At 38.6% G+C, this 27,182-nt stretch overlaps 1 protein-coding gene across 1 annotated transcript in view; it reads right to left on the reverse strand.

Moving 5' to 3' along the window:
- Positions 1–26,878, reverse strand: part of FBXW12 (F-box and WD repeat domain containing 12) — a 49,391-nt gene extending 22,513 nt beyond the window's left edge. Inside the window, exons 1-5 of the mRNA XM_068552974.1 lie at positions 26,716–26,878; positions 24,953–25,082; positions 24,385–24,503; positions 21,667–21,854; positions 7,308–7,349 (exon numbers count right to left, since the gene is read on the reverse strand). Coding sequence (XP_068409075.1) covers positions 21,810–21,854; positions 24,385–24,503; positions 24,953–25,082; positions 26,716–26,745 — 324 coding nt within the window. The 5' untranslated portion in view covers positions 26,746–26,878 and the 3' untranslated portion in view covers positions 7,308–7,349; positions 21,667–21,809. The remainder of the gene's footprint in view (positions 1–7,307; positions 7,350–21,666; positions 21,855–24,384; positions 24,504–24,952; positions 25,083–26,715) is intronic.
- Between the last annotated feature and the right edge of the window lie 304 nt (positions 26,879–27,182).

A 27,182-nucleotide genomic window follows, 5' to 3' on the forward strand; every position in this document is an offset into this window, starting at 1 on the left:
CTTATTGCTGGAGTAGAAGGAATGAGCATCTGTATTATCATCTCTCATTCTTATGGGAGAAGGCAGGTCTCCAGTCGACCTTTTCTCCTCCCCCCTATCTCAGGATCAAAAATTAAGTTTCCCTGTAGTTGTCACTGTCAATGCTGGAGAGAGTCATTTCAGTAAAATATAATCTTATTTTATTAAATGTTGAAAAAAGTAGCCCTGTGAAGAGAGCCAGAATCCATTCCACAAAATTTCTGCTTCTTCTGGTCTACTCATGAATTTCTTCCCTTGCCCAAGTAAATAAAGAAATTCTTATGAAATTGCCCTGACACTAACAGAAGGAAAACTGGAAAATTCACAAATATGTGCACACTAACAACACACTCTTAAACAACGAATGGGCCAAAGAAAAGATCGCAAGAGAAGTTAGAAAATACCTTAAGACAAATGAAAACAAAAACATAAACATGCTATACCAAAACTTAATGGGATGCAGTGAGATAAGTTCAGAGGGAAATTTATAGCTTTAAATGCCTACATTAAAAAATATCTCAAATCAGTCACCTAACTTTGCACCGTAAAGCACTAGAAAAAGAAGAGCAAACTAAACACAGAACTAGTAGAAGGAAGGAAATAATAAATATTAGAGTGGAGATAAATAGAGAATAGAAAAACAAGAGGGAAAATAAATGAACCAAATTTATTTTAAAAGAGCAACAGAATTGACAAACCTTTAGCTAGAGTGACCAAAAAAGAGAAAAACTCAAATTACTAAAATCAGAAATGAAAGTGAGGAAATTACTACAGACCTTAGTACTAACGATAGCACTGAATTGTACTCTTAAAAATGGTTAACATGATGAATTTCATTTCATGTAAATTTTACCTTAGTAAAAAAGCCTGTATTTGTGTGGATTCATACCTGGACTCTCTGTTCTGTTCCATTGATCTACGTGTCTATCATCTCACCATTACCACACTGTCTTAATAACTGTGACTTTACAGTAAGTCTTAAAGTCAAATATTTTTCTTTTCAAATTTATTTTGGCTACTCTCATTCCTATGACTTTCTATAAAGAGTTTAAAGTTAACTTGTCAATATATACAGTGAGTGATGCTGGGATTTTTATTGGAATTGTGTTAGTCTATAGATCATTTTTTAAAGAATTGACATTTTAACTATATAGAGTCTTTCAATCCATGAGCATGATATACCTCTCTATTTATTTAGATTTTTTAGACATCCTTTGATTTCTTTCATTAGCTTTTTTTAGTTTTAAGTGTACAGCTCCTGCACGTTTGTTAGATTTATATCAAAGTATTTCCTTTTTTTAAAAGAAGCTATTGTAAATGGTATTTAAAAAACAGATTTGGTTTCCTATTTTTCATTAATATTATATAAATTACATTTTAATTTTTGTGCATTGACTTTTTATTATGCAACTTTGCTACAGTCACTTATTCATTCCAGTAGCTTTTAAAATAGATTCTGGAGATTTCTACTTTAACAATCATGTCATCCTTTCCAATCTCTATGTTTTTTTCCCCTTGCTTTATTGCACTGGCTTGTCAACCAACCTATGGTGTTGAATAGGAGTGGAAAAAATATATATCTTTGCTTTGTTCTTGATCCTGGGGTAAAACATTAAATCTTTCACTACTAAGTATGATGTTAGCTATAGAATTTTTTTGTAGATGCTTTCTATTCCTAATTTACTAGAGTTTTAATGTTGAATGGATGTTGAATTTTTCAAGTTCTTTTTCTGTATCAATTGATATAATCATGTGGTTTTAATTATTTTAGTCCAGGGGTCAGCATACTGTGACTCACAGGCCAAACCCTGCCCTTTGACTATTTCTTTAGAGGCCACAAGCCAAAAAATGATTTTTTCATATGTTTAAAGTATTGTAAAAAGAAGAAGAATATGCTATAAAAACTGTATGTCACTCACAAAGCCTAAACTATTTACTATCTGGTTCTTTACTGAAAAACAATTGCCAAATCATCCTTTAGTTGATTAATATAGTGGATTGCATCAATGATCTCTGTCTGTTTAACTAGCTTTGCATCACAAGAAAACCCCCACTTGGTTGTGATGTATTATTCCTTTTATAAATTTCTGGATTTAATTTGCTATAATTTTATTAGAAAATTTTATGTCTATTTTCATAAGGGATATTGATTTGTAACTTTCTTACAAGGCCTTTTAAGGCTAATACTAGCCTCAGAAATGAGTTAGGAATCTCTCCTTTTCTATTTTTTAAATTGAAAATATTTTCTTAAGAAGCTCTATTTATTTTATATTCATAGAAAAATTGAGGAGACAGTATAAAAGTTACCCCCTGCCCCAACATACACACAGCTTCCCCCACTACCAATGTCTCATACCAGAGAGTACATTTGCAGGTTATTTGATAATCAACCTACATTGACACATCATTATCACCAAAAGTTCATCAAGGTTCACCCTGTGGGTTTTGACAAATGTATAACGACATGTATCACCTAATTATAGTGTCATACAGAACAGCTACACTGCCCTAGAAATCCTCTGTGCTCCACAAATTTATTTATTCCTCCCTCCTTCTGAACCCCTGGAAACCACTGTTCTTTTTTACTGTCTGCATAATTTTACCTTATCTAGAATTTCATATATTGGAACCATACAGTGCGTAGCTATTTCAGATTGTCTTCTTTCACTTAGTAATAGGCATTTAAGTTTCTTCTATGTCTTTTCATGGCTTGAAAGCTCATTTCTTTTTAGTGCTGAATAATATTCCATTGCCTGGATGTTTCACAGTTTATTTATTTATTCACCTAATGAAGGACAACTTGGTTGCTTTTAAGTTTTTGCAATTATGAATAAAGATGCTATAAACATCCACGTGCAGGTTCATAACTTTTCAATTCCTTTGGGTAAATGCCAAGTAGTGCAATTGCTGGATCATATGGTAGGAGTATGTTTAGTTTTGTAAGAAAAGTGCTTAACTGTCTTCCAAAGTGGTGGTAACATTTTGCATTCCCACTAGCAATGAATGAGAGTTCCTCTTGCTCCACATCCTTGTCAGCATTTGGTGTTGTCAGTGTTACAGATTTTGGCCATTCTGATAGGTGTGTAGTGGTATCTTACTATTGTTTTAATTTGCAATTTCCTAATGACATATAATGTTGAGCATTTTTTGCATGCTATTTTGTCATCTGTTTATCTTCCTCAATGATGTATCTGTCCAGGTTTTTTGCCCATGTTTAAATCAGGATGTTCATTCTCTTATTATTTAATTTTAAGAGTTCTTTGTATATTGTGAATTACAGTCCTTCATTGGCTAAATCTTTTGCAAATATTTTCTCGCAGTCTGTGGCTGTTTTCTTATTCTCTTGACAGTGTCTTTCACAGAGCAGAAGGTTTTTCTTTTTTTTAATTTTTATGAGTCCACCTTATCAATTATTTCTTTCACAGACCATACCTTTGGTGTTGTATCTAAAAAGTTATCACCATACCAAAAGCCATCTAGAATTTTTCTGTGTTAACTCCTAGGAGTTTTATAATTTTGCATTTTATATTAAGGTCTATCTATCTTCCATTTTCAGTTAATATTTTTGAAAGGTCTGTCTGTAGATTCTTATGTTTTTTAATATGTGGCTGTCTAGTTGTTCCAGCACCATTTGTTGAAGAGAGTGTCTTTTCTCCATTTTACCGTTGTATTTCATCAAGATCAGTGATAATTTCACAGAAATATAGTGATATTTATGTGAGTCTCTTTCTGGGCTCTTTATTCTGTTCCAATGGTCTATTTAACTGTTCTATCACCAACACCACACTTGGTTACTATAGCTTTATTGTAAGTCTTGAAGTCAGGCAGTGTCAGTCCTTCTGCTTTGTTCTTCTCCTTCAATACTGGCTATTCTGGGTCTTTTGCCACTCCAGATATACTATAGAATCACTTAGTTGACATCCACAAAATAACATGCTGGCATTTTAATAGGGATTGCGTTGAATCTATAAATCAAGTTACGAAGAACCAACATCTTGACAAAATTGAGTTTTCCCATCCATGAACATGAAATATCTCTATACTTATTTAGTTCTTTTTTAAATTTGTTTCATCAGAATTTTGTAGTTTTCCTCATATAGATCTTGTACGTATTTTGTTAGATTTACACCTAAGTATTTGTGTTAATGTAAATGGCAATATGTTTTTAATTTAAAATTCTACTTGTTTATTGCTGGGATAAGGAAAGTGTTAACCTTTTGTACATTAACCTTACATCTTTCAAATTTGCTGTAATAACTTATTAGTTCCAGAAATTTTTTTGTTAATTCTTTTGAGTTTTCTATATAGACAATCATGTCACCCATGAACAAAGATAGTTTTATTTCTTCTTTTACACTCTGTATAACTTTTATTTCCCTTTTTTGGTATTATTGAGTTATCTAGAACTTCTGGTATGATGTTGAAAAGGAGTGGTGAGAGAGGACATCTGCCTTGCTCCTGCTTTTAGTGGAAAAGCTTAGTTTCTCATCATTAAGTATAATGTTAGCTATCGATTTTGTATAGATGGTCTTTATCAATTTGAGAGAGTTCCCCTCTATTCCTAGTTTGCTAAGAGTTTTCATCAAGAATGAGTATTGGATTTTGTCAAATACTTTTTCTGTATCTATTGATATGATCATGTGATTTTTCTTCTTTAGACTGTTGATGTGATAGATTACATTAATGGATTTCCAAATGATAAACCAGCCTTGCACACCTGGGATAAATCTCACATGGTCATGGTGTATAATTCTTTTCATACATTTTTGGTTTTGATTTGCTAATATTTTGTTGAGGATTTTTGCATTTGTGTTCATGAGAGATATTGGTCTGTAGTTTTCTTTTAAAGACTATCTAGTTTTGGTTTTAGGGTAATGCTGCCCTCATATAATGAGTTAGGAGGTTTCCCCTCTGTGTCTATCTTCTGGAAGAGATTGTATAAAATTGGCATAATTTCTTCCTTAAATGTTTGAATTCACCAGTGAACCTATCTGAGCCTGCTGCTTTCTGTTTTGGAAGGTTATTAATTGTTGATTCAATTTATTTAATAGATACAGGCCTATTCAGCATCTCTTTCTTCTTGTGTGAGTTTTGGCAGATGTGTCTTTCAAGGAATTACTCCATTTAATCTCGGTTATCAAATTTGTGGCCATAGTGTTGTTCATAGTATTCCTTGATTATCCTTCTACTATCCATGGCATCTGTAGTAATGTCCCTCCTTTATTTTGGATGTTACTAATTTGTATTTTCTCTCTTTTTTTCTTAGTTAGCCTGGCTAGAGGCTCATCAGCTCTATTGATCTTTTCAAAGAACTAGTTTTTTTTTTTTAATTGAAGTATAATTGACCTACAACACTATGTTAGTTCCAGGTGTACAACATAGTGATTCAATATTTCTATACGTTAGAAAATGTTACTATGATAAATCTAGTTACAACACATTACTATACAAAGAGATTACAATATTACTGATTATATTCCACATGCTGTACATTTCATCCTCACAACTCATTTATATTGTAACTGGAAGAAGTTTACACCTCTTAATCTCCTTCACCTATTTCACTCAACCCCCCACCCCCTACCTTATGGCAACCACTATTTCTTCTCTGTATCTAAGAGACTGTTTCTATTTTGTTCATTTGTTCATTTGCTTTGTTTTTTACATTCCACATATAAGTTAAAATTATACATCATTTTTCTTTCTCTGCCTGACTTATTTCACTTAGCATAATAACCTCTAGGTCAATCCATGTTGTCACATCGAAATCACAAAAGATCTCATTCTTTTTTATGGCTGAGTAATATTCCACTGTGTATAATATACCACATCTTTATCCATTTATCTATCGATGGACACTTAGGTTGTTTCCATATCTTGCCTCTTGTAAGTAGTGCTGCAATAAACATAGGGATGCATATATTTTTTCTAATTAATGTTTTTGTTTTCTTTGGAAAAATACGCAAAGTGGAATTGCTGGATCATATAGTAGTTCTATTTTTAACTTTTTGAGGAACCTCCATATTGTTTTCCATAGTGGCTACACCAATTTGTACCACCAACAGTGCACAAGGGTTCCCTTTTCTCTACATCCTTACCAACACTTGTTATTTCTTGTCTTTTTGTAATAGCCATTCTGACAGGTGTGAGGTGATATCTCATTGTGGTTTTGATTTGCATTCCCCAGATATTTAGTAATGCTGAACATCTTTTCATGTGTCTGTTGGCCATATGTATGTCTTTGGAAAAATGTCTATTTAGGTCCTCTGCAAATTTTTCAATTGGTATTGGGTTATATGAGTTCTTTTGGGTTATATGAGTTCTTTGTATATTTTGGATATTAACCCCTTATTGGATATCATTTGCAAATACCTTCTCCTATTCAGCATGCTGTTTTTTCATTTTGTTAAAAGTTTCCTTTGCTATACAAAAGCTTTTTGGTTTGATGTAGTCCCATTTGTTTATTTTTGCTTTTGTTTCCCTTGCCTGAAGACACATATCCAAAAAAATATTGCTAAGACCAATGTCAAAGAGTGTACTGACTATGTTTTTCTAGATGTTTTATGTTTTCAGGTCTTACATTTAAGGCTTTAATCCATTTTGAGTTTTTTGGTTTTTTTTTTTTATGGTGTGAGAAAGTACTCCAGTTTGATTCTTTTTCATGGAGCTGTCCAGTTTACCCAACACCAATAAGTGAAGACACTATCTTTTCCCCATTGTATATTCTTGCCTACTTTGGCATAGAGGAATTGCCCATATAAGTGTGGGTTTAATTCTGGGCTCTCTATTCTGTTCTAACGATTTATGTGTCTATTTTTGTGCCACTACCACACTGTTTTGATGACTGTAGCTTTGTAGTATAGTTTAAGATCAGGGAGCATGATACCTCCAGCTTTGTTCTTCTTTGTCAAGATTGTTTTGATTATTCTGTGTCTTCTGTGTTTTCATACACATTTTAGAATAATTTATTGCAGTTCTGTGAAAAATGCTGTTGGTATTTTGAAAGGGATTGCACTGAATCTGCAGATTGCCTTGGGTAGTATGGTCATTTTTACCAATATTAATTCTTCCAATTCATGAACACAGTGTATCTTTCCACACAAAAGACCCAAATAGTCAAAACAACCTTGATAAAGAAAACAAAGTTGGAGGTATCATGGTCCCTGATTTCAAACTATACTAAAAAGCTATCATCATCAAAATAGCATGGTAAAGATGGATCTTTTCAATAAGTGGTGCTGGGTCAATTGAATATCCATATGAAAAAATAAATGTGACCTGACACTTACCTCATACCATACATAAAAATCAATTCCATATGGATTGCATACCTAAACGTGAAGAAAAAACAATTAGGCTTCTAGAAGAAAATCTATGAGAACCACTTCATGACACACATCCAAACGCTTAAATCTAAAACATGGAATAAGCAAGTGTTGGTATGAATGTGGAACAACAGCAAATCTCATACACTCTTACTGGGAGCATAAATTGGTCCAACCACTTTGGAATACTGTTTGGCAGAGTCTACCAAAGCCAAACACATGCATATCCTATGACCCAGCAATTCTGCTCCTAGGTATATATCTATCAGAAATATACACATTTATTTACCAAAAGACATGTACTAGAATATTCATAGCACTAATCGTAATAGTCCCAAGCTGGAAACTAAATACCTGTTAAAACTGTTGTGGATAAATAAGTTGAGACACAATAAAGTACTATGCAGCAATGAGAATCAATTACCTGTAACTACATGTAGTATGGATGAATCTGACAAACACAATACAAAGGAAAATAAAACTACAGTTGACCCTTGAACAACATGGGAGTTAACCCATGTATAACTTATAGTCAACTCTCCATATCCCTGGTTCCTCTGCATCTGCAGATTCAACCAACCACCGACTGTGTAGTACTATACTATTTACTATTGAAAAACAGCCACATATAAGTGAACCCACAGTTCAAAGCAGTGCAGTGCTGTTCAAGAATCAACTATATAATATACCACATAACATACTATATGATTTCACGCATGCAAAGTACCAAAAAAAGCAACATTAATCTATGTTCTCAGATGTCAGGATAGTGGTTACTCAGAGAAGTTTGAGACTACAAGGAAGCTGAGAGGGCTTTGGGGGTCCTGGCATTGTTCTCTTTCTTGATTAGAATGCTGATATCATGAGTATGACCAGATAGTGATATTTCTTTGGGCTTTATGCATGCAATATTGCACTTTTCTGTATGTACACTATTTGTCAATAGAAAGTTTAAAAAATGTTTTCACATCATGGATGTGTCATAATGTATTCAAACATTTCCGTACTTATTGGTCATTCAATTTGTTTCAGCTTTTTTCTTCTACAAATAATGTAAAATAAACATCTCCATACATATTTTATACATATTGGTCCCTTTTTTTTTTAAACATCTTTATTGGAGTATAATTGCTTTACAGTGGTGTGTCCGTTTCTGCTTTATAACAAAGTGAATCAGTTATACATATATATATGTCCCCATATCTCTTCCCTCTTGCATCTCCCTCCCTCCAACCTTCCCTATCCCACCCCTCTAGGTGGTCACAAAGCACCGAGCTGATCTCCCTGTGCTATGCGGCTGCTTCCCACTAGCTATCTATTTTACGTTTGGTAGTGTATATATGTCCATGCCACTCTCTCACTTTGTCCCAGCTTACCCTCCCCCCTCCCCGTATCCTCAAGTCCATTCTCTAGTAGGTCTGTGTCTTTATTCCCTTTTAAAGAAATAAATTCTTCGTATATTAAGTGGTTTAAGTCTCCACAATAATATACAATATATGTGACATTTCTTCCAGAAAAGCTGTAAAAACTCAGATTTTCATTTTCACTAGCAATGTTTATATTTTTCCTCTTATATGCTCATTAGAATTTTTTCATGTCTTTTTTCAGTGTGTATATTGAGTTCTTATCCTCATTTATAATAGATTAAGTCATTTTGCTTTCCTATATGTTGCAAATACTTTTCCTAATATAGGTACTCTACATTGAATTTGTTTATAGTAGACTTCTGATAAAATTTATGGTGATTTAAAATATGTCCACAAATACTCTGATACCATTCCCTTGAAGAGATGGAGTTTAATTCCTCTATCTTCATCATGGACTGGACTTTAATGACTTCCTTTTAATGAATAGAATGTGGCAAAGTGACAATGTTTGACTTCTGATACTAGGTTATGAAAGGCATTGCTCTCTTCTCTTTCTCTCTTGAATCATTCACTCTGGAGGAAGTCAGCTGTCATGTGGTAAGGATACTCAAGCAGCCCTGTGAAGTGGCCCACATGGTAAGGAGCTGAGGCCCCCAACCAACAGACATGTGTGTGAACTTTCATGGAAGTGGATCCTCCGGCCCCAGTCAAGCCATATGACTACAGCCCTGGCCAATGGCTTGACCCCAAGGCCACCCGGCTAAGATACTCACAAAGGCCTGGCCTTCAGAAAATATGTGAGATAATAAGTATTTGCCTACTTAAACTGTTGAATTTTGTGGTAAATCTTTTTACAACATATAAGTAATATATAATTTAAAAATTTTTATTGTTAAACACAATGTATGTGCAAAAGCAAACAAAACATAGATGTACAATTTAACAAAGTATTATAAAGCAAACACTAATGTAATTACTACCCAGCTTAAGAAATTAAAAATTGCAGGTCCCCAAAAAGAATATGAGTGTTCTTTCGTGATCAAAACCCTCTTGCTCCAGTTTATGTGCAATCACAATCTTGATTGTCATAGTGATCATTTCTCTGCTTTGCTTTATGATTTTATCTCCTATGTTTACATCTCTAAACAATACAAGTTAGTTTTGCTTATTTCTGAGTTGCATATAAATGGAATCTATGGAATCATAGATATACTTTTTTATGCCTTCTTCTGTTCAACCTTTTGTAAGATTCATCAATGTTGTTGTATGGAGCTCTAGTTTGTTTACTTGCATTTCTGTAGAATATTTCCATTGTATGACTCTCCTGCAGCATATTTATCCATTTTACTATTTATGAATACTTGGGTTGTTTCTAATTTGGGACTACTATGCTTGCTTTTATGAACAATCTTGTTCATACTGTCATGGTTCATGTGCTCATGAGCTTCTCAAAGTTATATATTCCTAGGGGTGGTGATAGGAATATCACCACTTTACCATTTAATAACAACTTGTTTTCCAAAGGGACGGATTAATATGCACTGCCTCCAATGCTGAATGAGTTCTTGTTGTGACATATCCTCAACAACACTCATAACTCTAAAGGTTTTTAATGTTTGCCAGTCTGAGGGGATAGAGTGGTATCTCACCATAGTTTAATATGTACTTCCTTGAATAATAATGATTTTAAGTAAATTTTCATATCTTTTTGGCCATTTTTATTTTCTCTATTATGAAGCACCACCTATTTTCTATACGTTGCCTGCCTTCCTATTGAATCAAAGAGATTTAAAATTATATGTTTAAATTTAAAAATATATATATCTATATACATTTTAATCCTTTATTGTTTATATCTTTAGAAAATATTCTCAGACACTCATTACTTTATCTTTCAACTTTTAAATAGTGTTTTAATGTACAGAACTTTTACATTTTAATGTAGTTCAATTATAAATCTATTCCTTATGGGTAGTTATTTTCTGACTGATTTAACCAATTTTATACCACAAAGTATATATATTTTTATATATATAAAAAATATATATTATATAATATATATTTATAAATATATAATTATAATATAAATGTATTTATTTTATATTTATTATATAAATAACATAATTATAATATATAATATATTAATAAATATATCTAACTCTAATATATTATATATATAATACATATATATATATATATATATATATATATATATATATATATAATTATATTACTCTAGATATATCATGTTCTTGGACTGGAAGAATCAACATTGTGAAAATGACTCTACTACCCAAAGCAATCTACAGAGTCAATGCAATCCCTATCAAACTACCACAGGCATTTTTCACAGAACTAGAACAAAAAAATCTCACAATTCATATGGAAACACAAAAGACCCTGAATAGCCAAAGCAATCTTGAGAAAGAAAAACGGAGCTAGAGGAATCAGGCTCCCTGACTTCAGACTATACTACAAAGCTACAGTAATCAAGACAGTATGGTACTGGCACAAAAACAGAAATATAGATCAATGGAACAGGATAGAAAGCCCAGAGATAAACCCACGCACATATGGTCACCTTATCTTTGATAAAGGAGGCAAGAATATACAGTGGAGGAAAGACAGCCTCTTCAATAAGTGGTGCTGTGAAAACTGGACAGCTACATGTAAAAGAATGAAATTAGAATGCTGCCTAACACCATACATGAAAATAAACTCAAAATGGATTAAAGACCTAAATGTAAGGCCAGATATTATGAAACTCTTAGAGGAAAACATAGGCAGAACACTCCATGACATATATCACAGCAAGATCCTTTTTGACCCACCTCCTAGAGAAATGGAAATAAAAACAAAAATAAACAAATGGGACCTAATGAAACTTAAAAGCTTTTGCACAGCAAAGGAAGCCATAAACAAGATGAAAAGACAACCCTCAGAATGGGAGAAAATATTTTCAAATGAAGCAACTGACAAAGGATTGATTAATCTCCAAAATTTACAAGCAGCTCATGCAGCTCAATATCAAAAAAACAAACAACCCAATCCAAGAATGGTCAGAAGACCTAAATAGACATTTCTCCAAAGAAGATACAAGATTGTCAACAAACACATGAAAGAATGCTCAACATCATTAATTATTAGAGGAATGCAAATCAAAACTACAATGAGATATCATCTCACACTGGTCACAATGGCCATCATCAAAAAGTCTACAAACAATAAATGCTGGAGAGGGCGTGGAGAAAAGGGAACACTCTTGCACTGTTTGTGGGAATGTAAATTGATACAGCCACTATGGAGAACAGTATGAAGGTTCCTTAAAAAACTAAAAATAGAACTACCATACGACCCAACAATCCCACTACTGGGCATATACCCTGAGAAAACCATAATTCAAAAAGAGTCATGTACCACAATGTTCATTGCAGCTTTATTTACAATAGCCAGGACATGGAAGCAACCTAAGTGTCCATCAACAGATGAATGGATAAAGAAGATGTGGCACATATATACAATGGAATATTACTCAGCCATAAAAAGAAAGAAAACTGAGTTATTTGTAGTGAGGTGGATGGACCTAGAGCCTGTCATACAGAATGAAGTCAGAAAGAGAAAAACAAATACCATATGGTAATACATATATATGGAATCTAAAAAAAAAAAAAAAAAGGTTCTGAAGAAGCTAGGGGCAGGACAGGAATAAAGACGCAGATGTAGAGAATGGACTTGAGGACATGGGGAGGGGGAAGGGTAAGCTGGGACGAAGTGAGAGAGTGGCATGGACATATATACACTACCTAATGTAAAACAGATAGCTAGTGGGAAGCAGCTGGATTACACGGGGAGATCAGCTCGGTGCTTTGTGACCACCTAGAGCGGTGGGATGGGGAGGGTGGGAGGGAGATGCAAGAGGGAGGGGAAATGGGGATATATGTATACATATAGCTGATTCACTTTGTTATACAGCAGAAACTAACACCTTGTAATTATGCTCCAATAAAGATGTTTATTAAAAAAAAGAAATTAGATTTACTCTAAGTGCTCAAAACACACACACACACACATGCACACACACACACAAAGAATTAATATGTAAATTTAGCAAGGCAGTTGAATACGGGTCAATATACAAAAATCGAATGCATTTCTATTTATATTTATACACAAATGATTTCTATGTATGCTACATATAGTATGCACAGAAATTTTTTTGTAAATTCCAAACTATACAAAGCCCTATGTATTACTGTTGCGTTGCACCCTACAGGCCTGCAAGCCCTGCACTTGCCCAGCCTCGACACCGAAGAAAGAGCCTGGAGTCAGCGACATAGACATCAATGGTTTAATGGATGGAGGAGCTTACACGTCCTGGAGCAACACTCCACGGCGTGCGGCAGACAGCGGGCAGGACATGGTAGTAGTCTTTGCTCCCAGGGCTCGGGGAGGTTACCGGTTATAGGGGGAATTGACATCAGGTTGGCTCATCGGTTACCAGGGAAACAAGCAGAGGGGCACGTCCCTCACCGTCCCTTTGATAAGCTATCACGGTGGAGGTGCTCTGATCTAAAGATTAGAACAATCACTAGCTGGGGCCGGGGGCTAGTATGTATTAGGAGGGAAGCTTGGTGATGTGAGTAGTGTGTAGATGAAGGAGGACTGGTCGGGCAGGGGTTGTACAGCGAGCAAGAGAAGAGCCATCTTGGGTGGCTTGATCATACAATTATTTATGTATTTCTATATATGCTGTATACTAGCAATGAAAATATTGGAAAATCAAATTTTAAAATAACATTTAAATCGTATAAAAATACTTATGAATAATTTTAACAAAATATGTGCAAGCCCTGTTCACTTAAACCTACAAAACTTTGTTGAGAGAAATAAATGAAGGCCTATATAAATGGGGTCATATATGCCATGTTCATGGCTTAGAAGACTAAACATTAAGATGTCAGTTATCCCCAAATCAATCTATAGATTCAAAGTAATCAAAATCCCAGTAAGCAGTTTTGTAGAAATTTCCAAGCTGACTTGACAAATTTTATGGAAATGGATATATTTTCCAAAAAAGAAAATGCTGGAGGTCACGACTTAACTGTAATCTACGGGAAACAAGACCCTGTGTTACTGTCATGAGGACAGACAAACAGATCAGTGGAGACTGACCCACATGTTCAACATATAACACATATAACACATACAGTCATTTGATATTTTGACAAACGAAGGTGATGATATAATTTGATGAAGAAAGGATGGTCTTTCCTACAAATTCTGGATACCCATTTGTAAATAAAAATGAACCCTGACGCTGACCATGCACACAAATATAACTTAACTTGAAATGAGCCACAGACCTATATGTAGATCATCTTCCCAATAACCCGTGAGACGAAGTCACACAAAGCTAAGCCAAGGCGTCAAGGTGCTGGGTTCTCATTGGGGCCCCATTCAGGTTGTTGGCAGTCCAGGGCATTGTGGCTACAGAACTAAGGTTTCCCTGCCTGCTGGCTGGTGGCAGAGACTATTCTTGTTCTCAGGCCCACCGACAGCCTGGCAGCCAGCACGTGAGGCCCCCGCACCCGTGAGTCTCTGACATCCTCTTCTGTGACCAGTCAGAGAAAACTCTCTGCCTTTGAAGCACTCATGGAATTAAAGTGGGCCCGCCCAGATCATCTCTCTTTAGCCAGGTAACAGAAATTTCTCGTGATGCTTGTAACTTTAACCATTTCTCCTTGAAATTCCACACATTTTTGTTCCATATATATTTTAGGCCATACTTTAAAGTGCATTCAAAATTAGCCTCGCTGTATCTTTCTGGGAGGCTGATCAAATTATTATTTTGAAATGACCCCTAAGATCTAGTAAAAACTTTGATCTTCCGGTCTTCTCGTCTAACATTACCAGCTGTGTGAGCTTGCTTCTGGTTAGCATCTCCAACGCCTGTCATTTTCCCATCCTTTTAATTCCATCCTCCTTAAGTGTTCTGTTTTAGATGAGTCTTGTATTAATTTCCTAGGGCTGAAGTAACAAAACAGGGTGACTTAAAAAAACAAAAATTTACTCCCTCACAGTTCTGGAGGCTAGAGGCCCAAAGTCAAGGTACCAGCAGGGCTCTGCTTCCTCTGAAGGTTCTAGGGCTTTCCTTGGCGTGTAACAGCACACTCCAATGTCTGCGGCATCTGCACATGGCTTCTCTGTGTGTGTCTCTGTGCCCTCTCCTCTTCTTAGCAAGATACCGTTAGATTAAGAGCCCAGACTAAATCCAGGATGATTTCATCTTGAGATCCTTAACTAAATACGTCGCAGAATAGGGAGGGTGGCAGGGAGATGCAAGAGGGAGGAGATATGGGGGTATATGTGTATGTATAGCTGATTCACTTTGTTATAAAGCAGAAACTAACACACCATTGTAAAGCAATTATACTCCAATAGAGAGGTTAAATAAATAAATAAATACATAAATAAATACATAAATAAATAAATAAATAAATAAATAAATAAATGCATCGCAGCAGCACCATTTCCAAAGAAGGTCACGTTCTGAGGCTCTGGGTAGACCTGAATTCTGGGGGGATACCCTTTTCCGTAGCCCACTGGTGCATGTGTAACGTCAGCAGTCTCCAAATCTGAGCCAAATTTTGTGTAGGGGGTTGATCCTGCCCCATCCTCCGACAGGGCAACCTCAAGAAAACCAGTGCTTCTGATACAAAACCTACCGACCTCAGCCCCGCACAACGCACCATCAAAGTGAAAGCTGCAGGCTACGTCTGGGCCCTAGCGGTGACAGAGGTGATCACAGGTTCAGGTTCAGATCACAGGTGACTCTCTGTTCCCAGGTACGTATTATGCCTTGGGACGTGGAGGTAGCATCCTGCAGGCTCCGCACAGCCACTGGAGCCTCCTTGCTAAGACAGAAATGACATCTTCAGGATGAAGGCAGGCCTGGCCATCTGGTGCAGGAGGAAGTAGCTTCCTGTTGTCCTCAGACCCTTGCCACAGGCAATGACACTGGAGCAGGCCACCCTCTGAGTAGACAAGAAAGGGAATTCTCTCGTGGTGTAGACAGCACTGCCACTGTCCCATGCCACACGGCCCGCCAGAGCACTGCTGCTGCCCGTACCTTACCGGGTGTCCCTGATAAAGGACAGACACAACAGTCCACACAAATGGTTGACCTTCAGGCTGTCATCTCAGTCACCTTAGCCCTTGATGCCCCAGCAAACAACCAGCATGTTTACACTCTTCGGCCATTGCCAGTGGCATGGCCATGTGGCCAGCCAACGCAGAAACTAAATTCTCATCCAAGCTTTCCCGTTTGGGAGGAAGACCTCAGGACCTCTTGCCCCCCAAACACCCCAAATATAAATGATAGTCACACATGTCTGCACATAGCAGGCACTCCTATCCCCTTTGGAGACCCAGACATTACCAACAGTGACCAAGACTCTCATTTCACTTTAAAAAACACCCAACACCAAGCTCTTGAGCAAGTCATTCAAGAGAACTTCCCTTCATCTGCCAATTTAGAACGCAGGCCTCACAGAGGACCATATGGCCTACTTATACAAGTTCAGGTTCAGGGAAATGAAACATGCACCTGTCAGTCATCAAACATCCGAAATGCATCATAATAACTTACTCCATTTTTGATGTTTGACAGCTGATAGCCTTTAAGGACCACCCCCCTCTCTTACCCCAGGGCAAGCTGATAAGAAAGGGGCACCTGCAGAGAATTCACAGCAGTAAACCCTGGCCCAGGGTAAGAACCCCACCTCCCAAACCACAGGGAAAGCCAGAGTCAGTAACTCCTCCCTGCTTCCTCAAGCCGTTTCCAGAGCTGCCTCCTGGGAGCCCACCCTGCTCTCCCAACAAAGTCTCATTATGTGAAAAATGGACCTTTTCACTCCCACTCGCTGCATGTGTGGCATCATCAGTCTTGATAATGAGAACTAACATGTTGCCTGCCATATCAGTAAACAAAGGATGTTGCAGCCATCAAGCCATCATATTACAGCCACCGGAGGGTGAGCCCTAAGGGAACCCAGGACGTAGACAAACGGGCTGCTCACTGCCACACTCTCAGCCACTGCCGCACCCCCTGGTTCTGCCAGTGTACCCTGAGGAAACACAGGATGAGAAAACACAGGATACTGGCCCCAGATATTTAAGGTGCATATCAAAGGAATGATTTCAGTGAGCCCAGGCTCTTGCATCTTCCCCAACATAGAAAAGTGCTAAATTCCATAACTTGAGAAATCTGGTTTTCTTTTATTAACAGTAATCTTTTGATGTTCTGACTACCTGGTCTTTTGTTGAGAATCTCCTATATATCCTGGCTCCCCACCCTTGCCTCTTCGGAACAGTTTCTGCAATGTCATCTGAGATGCCATGTCCCGGGCCTGAAGTCCTCAGAAAGTCCACCCAATAAAACATAACTCTCAACTTTTAGGTTGTGCATTTTTTTTTCAGTCAACAATAACCAAGCCACATTTTGGGTCAGGTTGATCCTGCCCCCTATGGTGCAACCACAAAACGCATTCATCTTCCTCTTATGATTTAGAAGCTATATGCTGTATACTATTCTTCTAGGAGTTAGACGAGAGATTACTATTTGCAGCCTGCCTTATAAAGTATACTGCTAATTGGTACATTTAGTCTTCTCCGACAATTCAAGGAGCTTAGACCTTTTAGTTCCTCATAAACCTCCCCTAGCCTAAATGCTAAAGTCATGCATTTTATTTCTACATATAGTTTAAAGTCCACAAGGCATTGTTGTTGCTGTTTTATACAGTCAATATTTAGATTTCCTCATATTTACCACTGTTGCTGCTCATCGATCTTTCCTGCTTCTCTGACATTTCATCTGTGATCATTTTCCCTCTGCCTGAAGAAGTCTCATTAGTATTACACCGAAGGTCATTTTACTTCCTCTCGCTGCTATTAAATACATTTTTCTTAGCCTTCAGTTATCTCAGTTCACTCTGATGGGTCTATATGCAGATTTATTTTTATTTACCCTGCTTGGGGTTTGCAGGGCCTTCTTGATTCCATGGAGTACTGTCCTTAGTCTATTTTGGAAAAATATCTACCATCATCTCTTCAAATGTTTCCTATGCGCCCCTGCCTCACCTACTCCTAGCATATAAAATAAACAAATACTAAAATTTTTTCATGGATCCTTTATGGCCTCGCCATTCAAAGTGTGGTCTATGACCTGACAGCATCAATATTCTCAAGAAGCTTCTAAAAACTCAGCATCTCAGGCATCCCCAGGGATCCACTGAATCAGAATCTTCATTTAAACAAGATCCACAGGTGAGTCACATCCCATTCAAGTCTGAGAAGCACTGGTCTCCATCTCTCAGCCTCTCTTCCACATTTACCACTCCTCGTCTCCCCATTCCATTGTAGATAATTACTTTTATCTTCCAGTTCACTAATTCTTTCATACTCTTAACTTCTTAATTGATGTATATAATACACATAGAACATTGCACAAGACATAAACATAAGAGCTCAGTACATTTTTACAAAGTAAATATTCATGTCACCACCGAAGTTAAGAACACTGCCAGTGGCCCACAAGCTCCCCCCACCCACCCCAGACTTTTGTGGGATTCAACTGTCCACTCTGCTATTAAATTCATCCACTGAGTCCTAACGTTTGTTATTCAGTTTTGCTACTCCAGAATTTCTTTCTACTTGGTTCTTTTCCAAATCTGTATGTCATTTTTCACGGCTTTAAGGTCTCTGTTGAAATTTATCTCCTTGAGCAGGGCAACCACAGGTGTGCTAGTGTTTGTGTCTATTAACTACAATATCCAAATCCCCTGGGACTCTACTGACATTGTCAGCTGTTTATCCTGCAGTTTCTAGTTCATGTTATCTTTTTTTCTTTTTTATGGAGTATAGTTGACTTACAACATTGTGTTAGTTTCAGCTGTACAGCAAAGTGATTCAGTTATACATATACATATATTCATTCTTTTTTACATTCTTTTCTCATACAGGTTATCACAGAATATTGGGTAGAGTTCCCTGTGCTATACAGTAGGTCCTTGTTATCTATCTTATATATAGTAGTGTGTGTATTCGTCCCAAGCTCCTGATTTATCCCTCCCCACCACGTTTCCCCTTAGGTAACCATAAGTTTGTTTTTGATATCTATTAAGTCTGCTTCTGTTTTGTAAATGGGTTCATTTGTATCTTTTTTTTTAAATTAGATTCCACATATCATATGATATTTGCTTTGTCTGACTTACTTGACTTAGTATGATAATCTTTAGGTTTTAGCATCCATTTTGCTGCAAATGGCATTATTTCATTCTTTTTTTATGGCTGAGTAATATCCCATTGTATATATGTACCACATCTTCTTTATCCATTCCTCTGTTGATGGACATTTAGGTTGCTTCCATGTCCTGGCCATTGTAAATAGTGCTGCAATGAACACAGGGGCATATGTATCCTTTCGGATTATGGTTTTCTCCAGCTATATGCCCAGGAGTGGGATTGGTGGATCATATGGTAGCTCTATTTTAAGTTTTTTAAGGAACCTCCATATTGTTCTCCATAGTGGTTGTACCAGTTTACATTCCCACCAACAGTGTAGGAGGGTTCCCTTTTCTCCACACCCTCTCTAGCACTTACTGTTTGTAGACTTTTTGATGATGGCCATTCTGACAGGTGCAAGGTGATACCTCATTGTAGTTTTGATTTGCATTTCTCTGATAATTAGTGATGCTGAGCATCTTTTCATATGCTTTTTGGCTATCTGTATATGTTCTTTGGAGAACTGTCTGTTTAGATCTTCTGCCCATTTTTTGATTGGGTTGTTTGTTTTTTTGACATAGAGCTCCATGAGCTGTTTGTATATTTTGGAGATTAACCCCTTGTCAGTTGCATTATTTGCAAGTATTTTCTCCCATTCTATGGGTATCTTTTTGTTTTGTTGATGGTTTCCTTTGCTGTCCAGAAGCTTTTAAGTTTAATTAGGTCACATTTGTTTATTTTTGTTTTTATTTTCATTACTCCAGGAGGTGGATCAAAAACGATATTGCTTCAGTCTATGTCAAAGAATGTTCTGCCTATGTTTTTCTCTAAGAGTTTTATAGTGTCTGGCCTTACATTTAGGTCTTTGATCCATTTCCAGTTTATTTTTGTGTATGGTGTTAGAGAATGTTCTAATTTCATTCTTTTACATGTAGCTGTCCAGTTTTCCCAGCACCACACATCAAAGAGACTGCTTTTTCTCCACTGTGTATTCTTTCCTCCCTTGTCATAGATTAATTGATCATAGGAGCGTGAGTTTATTTCTGGGCTTTCTAACTTATTCCATTGATATATATTTCTGTTTTTGTGCCAGTACCATACTGTTTTGATTACTGTAGCTTTGTAGTATAGTCTGCAGTCAGGGAGTCTGATTCCTCCAGCTCCATTTTTCTTTCTCAAGATTGCTTTGGCTATTCGGGGTCTTTTGTGTTTCCATGTAATTTTAAAAAAACTTTGCTCTAATTCTGTGAAAAATGCCAATGGTAGTTTGATAGGGATTGCACTGAATCTGTAGATTGCCTTGGGTAGTTCATATCATCTTACCTCATGTGCCTACTTATCTCTAAGTGAGTGCTGAACACTGTATTTGAAAAGAGAGGCCTTGGGAGTTGTTAACTTTCTCCAGAAAGGATTTTCATTTACTCCCAGCCAGTAACTGGGCAGCTGCAGCCAGTTCAGGGACTGCTTACTTTCAGACCACCCTCACTCTTAGGTTGAAACTTGATAACCCACCCAACGTAAGAGGATTCACAGGGCTCCATTCCTTGCTGGCCCTGCAGTCCAACTTTTGTCTACTTGGCTATTAAGCTCTGCTCAGCCCCTTAGCTTTGTAGTAAACATCTCCAGGGCAAAAGCAGCCCCATTGTTAGGCTCAGCACTTTGATTTCTGCCATCTTCTGAATCTTGGCCTAGAAACCGTTTGCTCTTTTTAGCTCTCTGACTTGATATATATTCTAATATTTCTAATTGTCCTTCACTGACAAGTATGTGTGAATCATGTGCTCTACCATTCCCAGGAGAGAAACTTAGTGGCATCCTCTTCATCTAAACAATATATTCTCAAATTGCTCTGGAGATGTTAATTACACTTATTCCAAAGTCTTCTTTAAACAGCTAGAGTTGTTTATGTGAAATCTGTTTCATCAGGTCTTACTTTTTTTGTTTACGAGCTTAGTTCTTTTACAGAGTTAGTTCTGTTTACATATGAAACTGTTCCTGGATGTCTGCTCATCTTGATATTTGGGATGCCAGTTTGCCCACACTTTCAAAGACCTCCTTCCCTCCAGGAGGAGGACACTGCCCCCAGGTGAGAGCTACTTCCTCAATCTGCCAGCTAACACCCACTTTTGCCATTTCTCTCTGGCCAAATGCTCCCTCCCAATGCCCAAGAATCACCTCTAAAACAAATGTCCTGGCAACAGAAGGCCTTCATCATCTGAGGCAAATGCTTGCATTCTGTCGAACATGCCTCAGTTTTCCTTTGAGTTGGGCCCTCGTGGAGACTTGAAAAGGGGGAAAGAAGGGTGAGAATGCAGTAGTGAGAAGGAACTGCAAGGGGAAGAAAGACTATGAGTAGGACCAGGAGACAGGAAAGCAGGGGCCCGTGGACAAGAAAACACAGGCAGCCCACAGGGCTGGACCTCACTCTGAAAGGGTGAGAGGCTGCAGAGATGGGGCCAGGGAACAGGCTGTGGCACACTAGAGCCGAAGGGGGATGAGGAGTCTGCCCTCCACGTGGCAGGCAAGGAGGAGCTTGGGGGACCGAGCAGAATTATGTGGTCACTTGCTCTGCCATGTGGAGGGCCTGGCTTGAAGTGCCACCTGGCACAGTGGTCTGGTGCCAGGTCCACAGACCCTGGGAAACAGCAGAGGTTCCTGAGAGCTGGGTCACTCACCAGCAGGAGGGGGCCTTCTGGAAAGTCACAGTATGTAGGCAGGCAGGAGGCTTGCTCACACCCGTTCTCTGCTTTCCATACTTTGATCAGTCCCCGCTCGTCCACGGTGACAATCAGTTGCGGCCGAGGGTAAGTCACCAAATTCACCAGAGCTGCAGGCTGTAGAGGACTCGACAGATCTCCGTGCCCTAGGCAACAACAAAATTAATGTAACAACTCACATAGGGCCCATTTATTTCCTAAACACTTATTATTTTCATTCATTCGACCATCACCCAGTGCACACTGGGGACATGTAGGTGTAAAGGATATGATCCCCATCCTCACAGGCTGCACAGCATGGTAGGGAACACAACACAGAAGCAATGTGCCACCATAGAGGAGACAGGTGTGTCCTGGAGGAGAGCAGTGGCTGAGCGTGGGTGTTGAGACTGCCTGGGGTTGGTGCCATTGCAGGGGGATTGAGGGTGGGGTCCTTCATGTGCACTGGGCACAGGATGTCTGAAGCACTCCCAGTGGTTACCTATGGCTCAACTGAAGAAGGCTGGGCAGGGAGGCAGGACCCAACACTACCCACCCTGCCCGGGATCTGGGCTGTGCTTGGGACCTAGGCTGTGCTGGGGACCTGGGCTGTACTCTCAGGACCTGGGCTTTGCAGGGCTGCATAAAGTGAACTTCCACGTGGAACGTCTCACTTGGTCCCCAAGGAACCCAGGTTTACAGATAAGCTAATTCAGCCTTGTGGTTGTAAACAGTTTCTGTTGCATATCTGCAACTGCCCTGCTCAGAACATGCCCTTCCCAGTGGTGTACCCAGCAGTGCCACCGCGGGCCAGGCCTGGCAAAGGCCCATGCCCTGTCATGGCCATTAGCACAGAGGAAAATGACTGGTCCGAGATGGGCTGATTCCCAGATACATGGTCTCTCCCAGGATTCTGAAAGCTAGAACAGCGAGGTAAAGAGCCCGGGTCCAGCAGGCCCACGGCACATTAGGACAGGGCGTCAGAGAACCAATCCTCTAATTGCTGTTTCTGAGTTTCTCAGAGTTGCCACATGGGGTTTCTCTCCAATTTGGAGTTATTACGGTTCTTTTTCTATCAGGTGTTATCATGTTAGCATGATCTTTTTCCAATCATGATATCCCAGTATTCTTCCATTCTTTTCTTTCTTCCCCCTCACATCAACAAATCAACAGTTGATTTCTGTTGCTTAAACAGCTAACAAGACTATTACTAGTAGGAACTCGGCACCGGTGACTGGGTCATGTCAACTAGGTCTCGGAGAATACACATTATTCACCAGTGGCTAGTAGTATGGAAGTGGGCAAAGAAGCAGTGAAACTCCCCTTCCCATTTCAGAATAGAAAGTAGCAACCAGGGGAACAGAGCGCAGAAACAGGCTACATACTGCATGACTCCAACAAAATGATTGAGCTTTCTAAAAATAAAATAAGATTGGAGATGTGTTCACAAAGAGGATTAAGGTTGGCAAGCCAGGCAGAATGGGTGCAGAGGGGTCTAGCCCTGTCTAACAGTCCCACACTGTGACCAACGGACCACACTAGAGTTCAACAAACCACAGCCTGCAGCCAAACCCAGCCCACTAACCATTTTTGTATTTTCGTTAAAAAAAAAAAAAATCAAAGAATATTTCATGACACATGAAAAAAACAAGAAACTCACATGTGAGTGTCCACAAGTACAGTTTTATTGGAACACAGCCACTCCCTTTTTGTTTACTTGTTGTCTACAGCTGCTTCTGCATTTCAGCCACATAGTTAAGTAGTTGCAACAGGACCATGTGGTCTACAAAGCCTAAAATATTTGCTCTCTGGCCCTTTACAGAAAAGGTCTGCCACCCCAGCACCAAAGCTCTTTATGTTCAAGTCAAGACCTTTTTGTTTTGGCAACTATGGAACCTCCCAGCCTTCAGGTCTTCTTCCAGCCCAAGAGCCCCTCATCTAAGCCTGTGTGGTCTCATGTCCACAGCCTAAGGGGGGTCTCTTTCAGGGCAACACAACTGCAATGAAACAGAAACCAGACACCTGCACCCATCAGTCACCAGGGACCTTCACTCGAAATTATAATGTCAAACATCACTGTATATGAGGAAAATAAAGCACGTGGAAGAGAAAAAAAAACATGATAAACAAATGAAAAACTGACCATGGAGGAAAGACATATGATGCAAATAACTGTATCCTTTAAACAACAAAAAAGAGCAATCAGAGAATATGAAAATGGATAGGAAAGCTTTTTAACAATTAGTACCAACCAAGTCCAAAATACTAATCAAGTTATCGAGGTTGTAACACTTAAGTTTGCAAGTGGGGTGAGTAAAAGCTGCATTATCTGGGCAAAACCACCCAGAGGCTGGCATTGGCTCCAATGTGGACATCACAGAACTGGGCATGGCAGCTGTCATCCCCTTGCATAAACAGCCTCCATCAGGCACTGCAAAAATGCCCATCTCCCTGAGGCAGGACAGCAGAGAGTCAAGGGCATTTGCGATCAATCAGACTCAAGTCTGAAGTGTGACCTGGCACAGCGACTGAGCCTCCTGCAGCTCAGATTTCTCATCTGTACAATGGGGCTCCCACTCCTCACCTCACAAGTTGGCTGTGATGGTTAAAGAGAATAAAGGCAAAGGGCCTCGCTAAGACTGAGGACATAGCAGCATCTGGTCACTTCTCATCCTGACCCCCTCCTGGACAGCTCACCTCTTGCAGATCCCAGGCACACACGGTGCCATCTGACGACACAGTGCACACCACGGACTTCTCCCGCCCATCAAACCAGTACTCTTTGGTTGAGATGCAGGCCAGCTCATCTATCTCTCCTGGAAGAGAACACAGACTTGCCTTAAGCACACACATGGATGCCTGGGATGTGAACATTCAACTTGGTGAAGGGGAGGCAGGCAAGTCATTCCTCTTCTCTCTCAGGAGCATGACAGGTGCTGATTCTGGGGACAGTGGTGGACAGAAAGAGCTGGGACTTCAGACTTACAATTTGGGTATCATGCCCAGGACTGCCTACCACCCACCAGCCATGTTACTGTGAACAACAGTTACAACATCCTTATCTCTTAGTTTCTGTTTCTTTCTACTCTGAAATAGATGTAATGATCTCTGTGAGGATCAAATGATAACACAGGTATAGAACATAGCAGGGTACGTCCTCATTATGTGGCATTTTCCAACTAATTGGCTGAAAAACCAAATCCCTAGAGATCTGACCAGGGAAAGAGTGGGAATGCACAGAGTTACCACCTTCCCCACCCCGTACCTTTGTGCCCAGCAATGGCTTTGCAGATAAAAGTCCTTCTCTGGCCACCCAGATTCCATTCGGAACTCCAGCTCGGATCAGCAGAGATAGTACTGTTTCCATGTCTGTGTGCCCAGGGTCGTCTGGGAGGCTTTACAGGAGGACCAGCGTCTCAGACACAGCTGCCTGAAACAAAGACCCACAGTCCCAGGCAGAACAGGAGTGTTTTGGCATCAATAGGCCTAGGTTTGATTCCCAGCTTCACCATCTACTAGCTTGGACAACTCACTTTGCCTATGTAGGCCTCAGTTTCCTCCACAGTTAAATGGGGATAATGATATGACACTGAACGAGTGCTCACCACATGTCAGGAATAGGTGCTTTTTGTGTTTCCAGTCAATCTATATAACAGCCCCATAAGGTCGGTCCTCATCTCCATTTTAGACATGAGAGAGAGGTTAAACAACTAACCCAGGGTCATGCAGCCTTGGTCATGCAACTGGAACTCAAGGGTCTGCATTTTTTTGAAGCCGCCAACTATTGTTGAACTGTCTATTTCTCCCTTCAATTTTGTCAGCCCTTCATGCATTTTGTTGCTTTGTTATTAGGTCCATATACATTTATAATTTTTACATCTTCTTGATGGATTGATCTGTTTATTATAAAATACCCTTCTTTGTCCCTAGTAACACTTTTTGTCTTAAAGTCTGTTTTGTCTGATATTAGCATAGTCATTCTAGCTCTCTCTTGGTTGCTGTTTGCATGGTATATGTTTCCATTCTATTATTTTCAACCTGTATCTTTGAATCTAAAGTGTGTCTATTGTAGACAGCGTATACTTGGATATTTTTAATCCCTTCTGCCAATCTCTGCCTTTTCATTGGAATGTTTAATCCATATATATTTAATACAACTACTGATAAGATAGGATTTACATATGTCATTTTGCTTATTTCTATGCATTTTTCCTTCTATTCCTCTATTACTGCCTTCTTTTGTATTAAGTATTTTCTTGTGTCCTATTGCTTTGTCATTTCTTCAACTGTATATTCTTTTAGTTCTTAGTGGTTGCCTTGGGGTTAATGGATAAAAATCTTAATTTTTGACAATCTAGTTTTGATTAATAGCAACTTAATAGTATCAAAAAACTTAGCTCCTGTGTAGCTCCATTTTATGCCCCTCTCATTCATGCTGTTATTGTCACACAGATTACCTCTTCATACATTATGTACCCAATGGAGAGTCACAATTATTGTTTTATGCAGTTGTCCTTTAAATCACATAGGAAAAAAGGAGTTACAAACAAAAGAATTCATTTATGTTGCCTTTTATATACACCCATATGGTTACTTTACTGGTGCTACTTCTTCACGTGGATTCAAGTTCCTGTCTAATGTCCTTTCATATCAATCTGAAAGACTCTCTTTAGTATTTTTTGTAGGGCAAGTCTACTAGCAACAAATTCTCAGAGCTTTTGTTAACCTGGGAATGTCTTAATTTTCTCCTTCATTTTGCTAGATATAGAATTCTTTCTTTCTTTCTTCTTTCTTTCTTATCAGTCATCAATTTTATACACATCAGTGTATACATGTCAATCCCAATCGCCCAATTCAGCACACCACCATCCCCACCCCACAGCGGTTTTCCCCCCTTGGTGTCCATACGTTTGTTCTCTACATCTGTGTCTCAACTTCTGCCCTGCAAACCCGTTCATCTGTACCATTTTTCTAGGTTCCACATACACGCGTTAATATACGATATTTGTTTTTCTCTTTCTGACTTACTTCACTCTGTATGACAGTCTCTAGATCCATCTACGTCTCAACAAATGACTCAGTTTCGTTCCTTTTTATGGCTGATATTGTATTCCATTGTATATATGTATACATATATTCCATTGTATATATGTACCACATCTTCTTATCCATTCGTCTGTCGATGGGCATTTAGGTTGGTTCCATGACCTGGCTATTGTAAATAGTGCTGCAATGAACATTGGGGTGCATGTGTCTTTTTGAATTACGGTTTTCTCTGCGTATATGCCCAGTAGTGGGATTGCTGGGTCATATGGTCATTCTATTTTTAGTTTTTTAAGGAACCTCCATATTGTTCTCCATAGTGGCTGCATCAATTTACATTCCCACCAACAGTGCAAGAGGGTTCCCTTTTCTCCACACCCTCTCCAGCATTTGTTGTTTGTAGATTTTCTGATGATGCCCATTCTAACTGGTGTGAGGTGATACCTCATTGT

This window comes from Eschrichtius robustus, chromosome 10 (genome assembly GCF_028021215.1).
Source record: "Eschrichtius robustus isolate mEscRob2 chromosome 10, mEscRob2.pri, whole genome shotgun sequence".
Lineage (NCBI taxonomy): Eukaryota > Metazoa > Chordata > Mammalia > Artiodactyla > Eschrichtiidae > Eschrichtius > Eschrichtius robustus.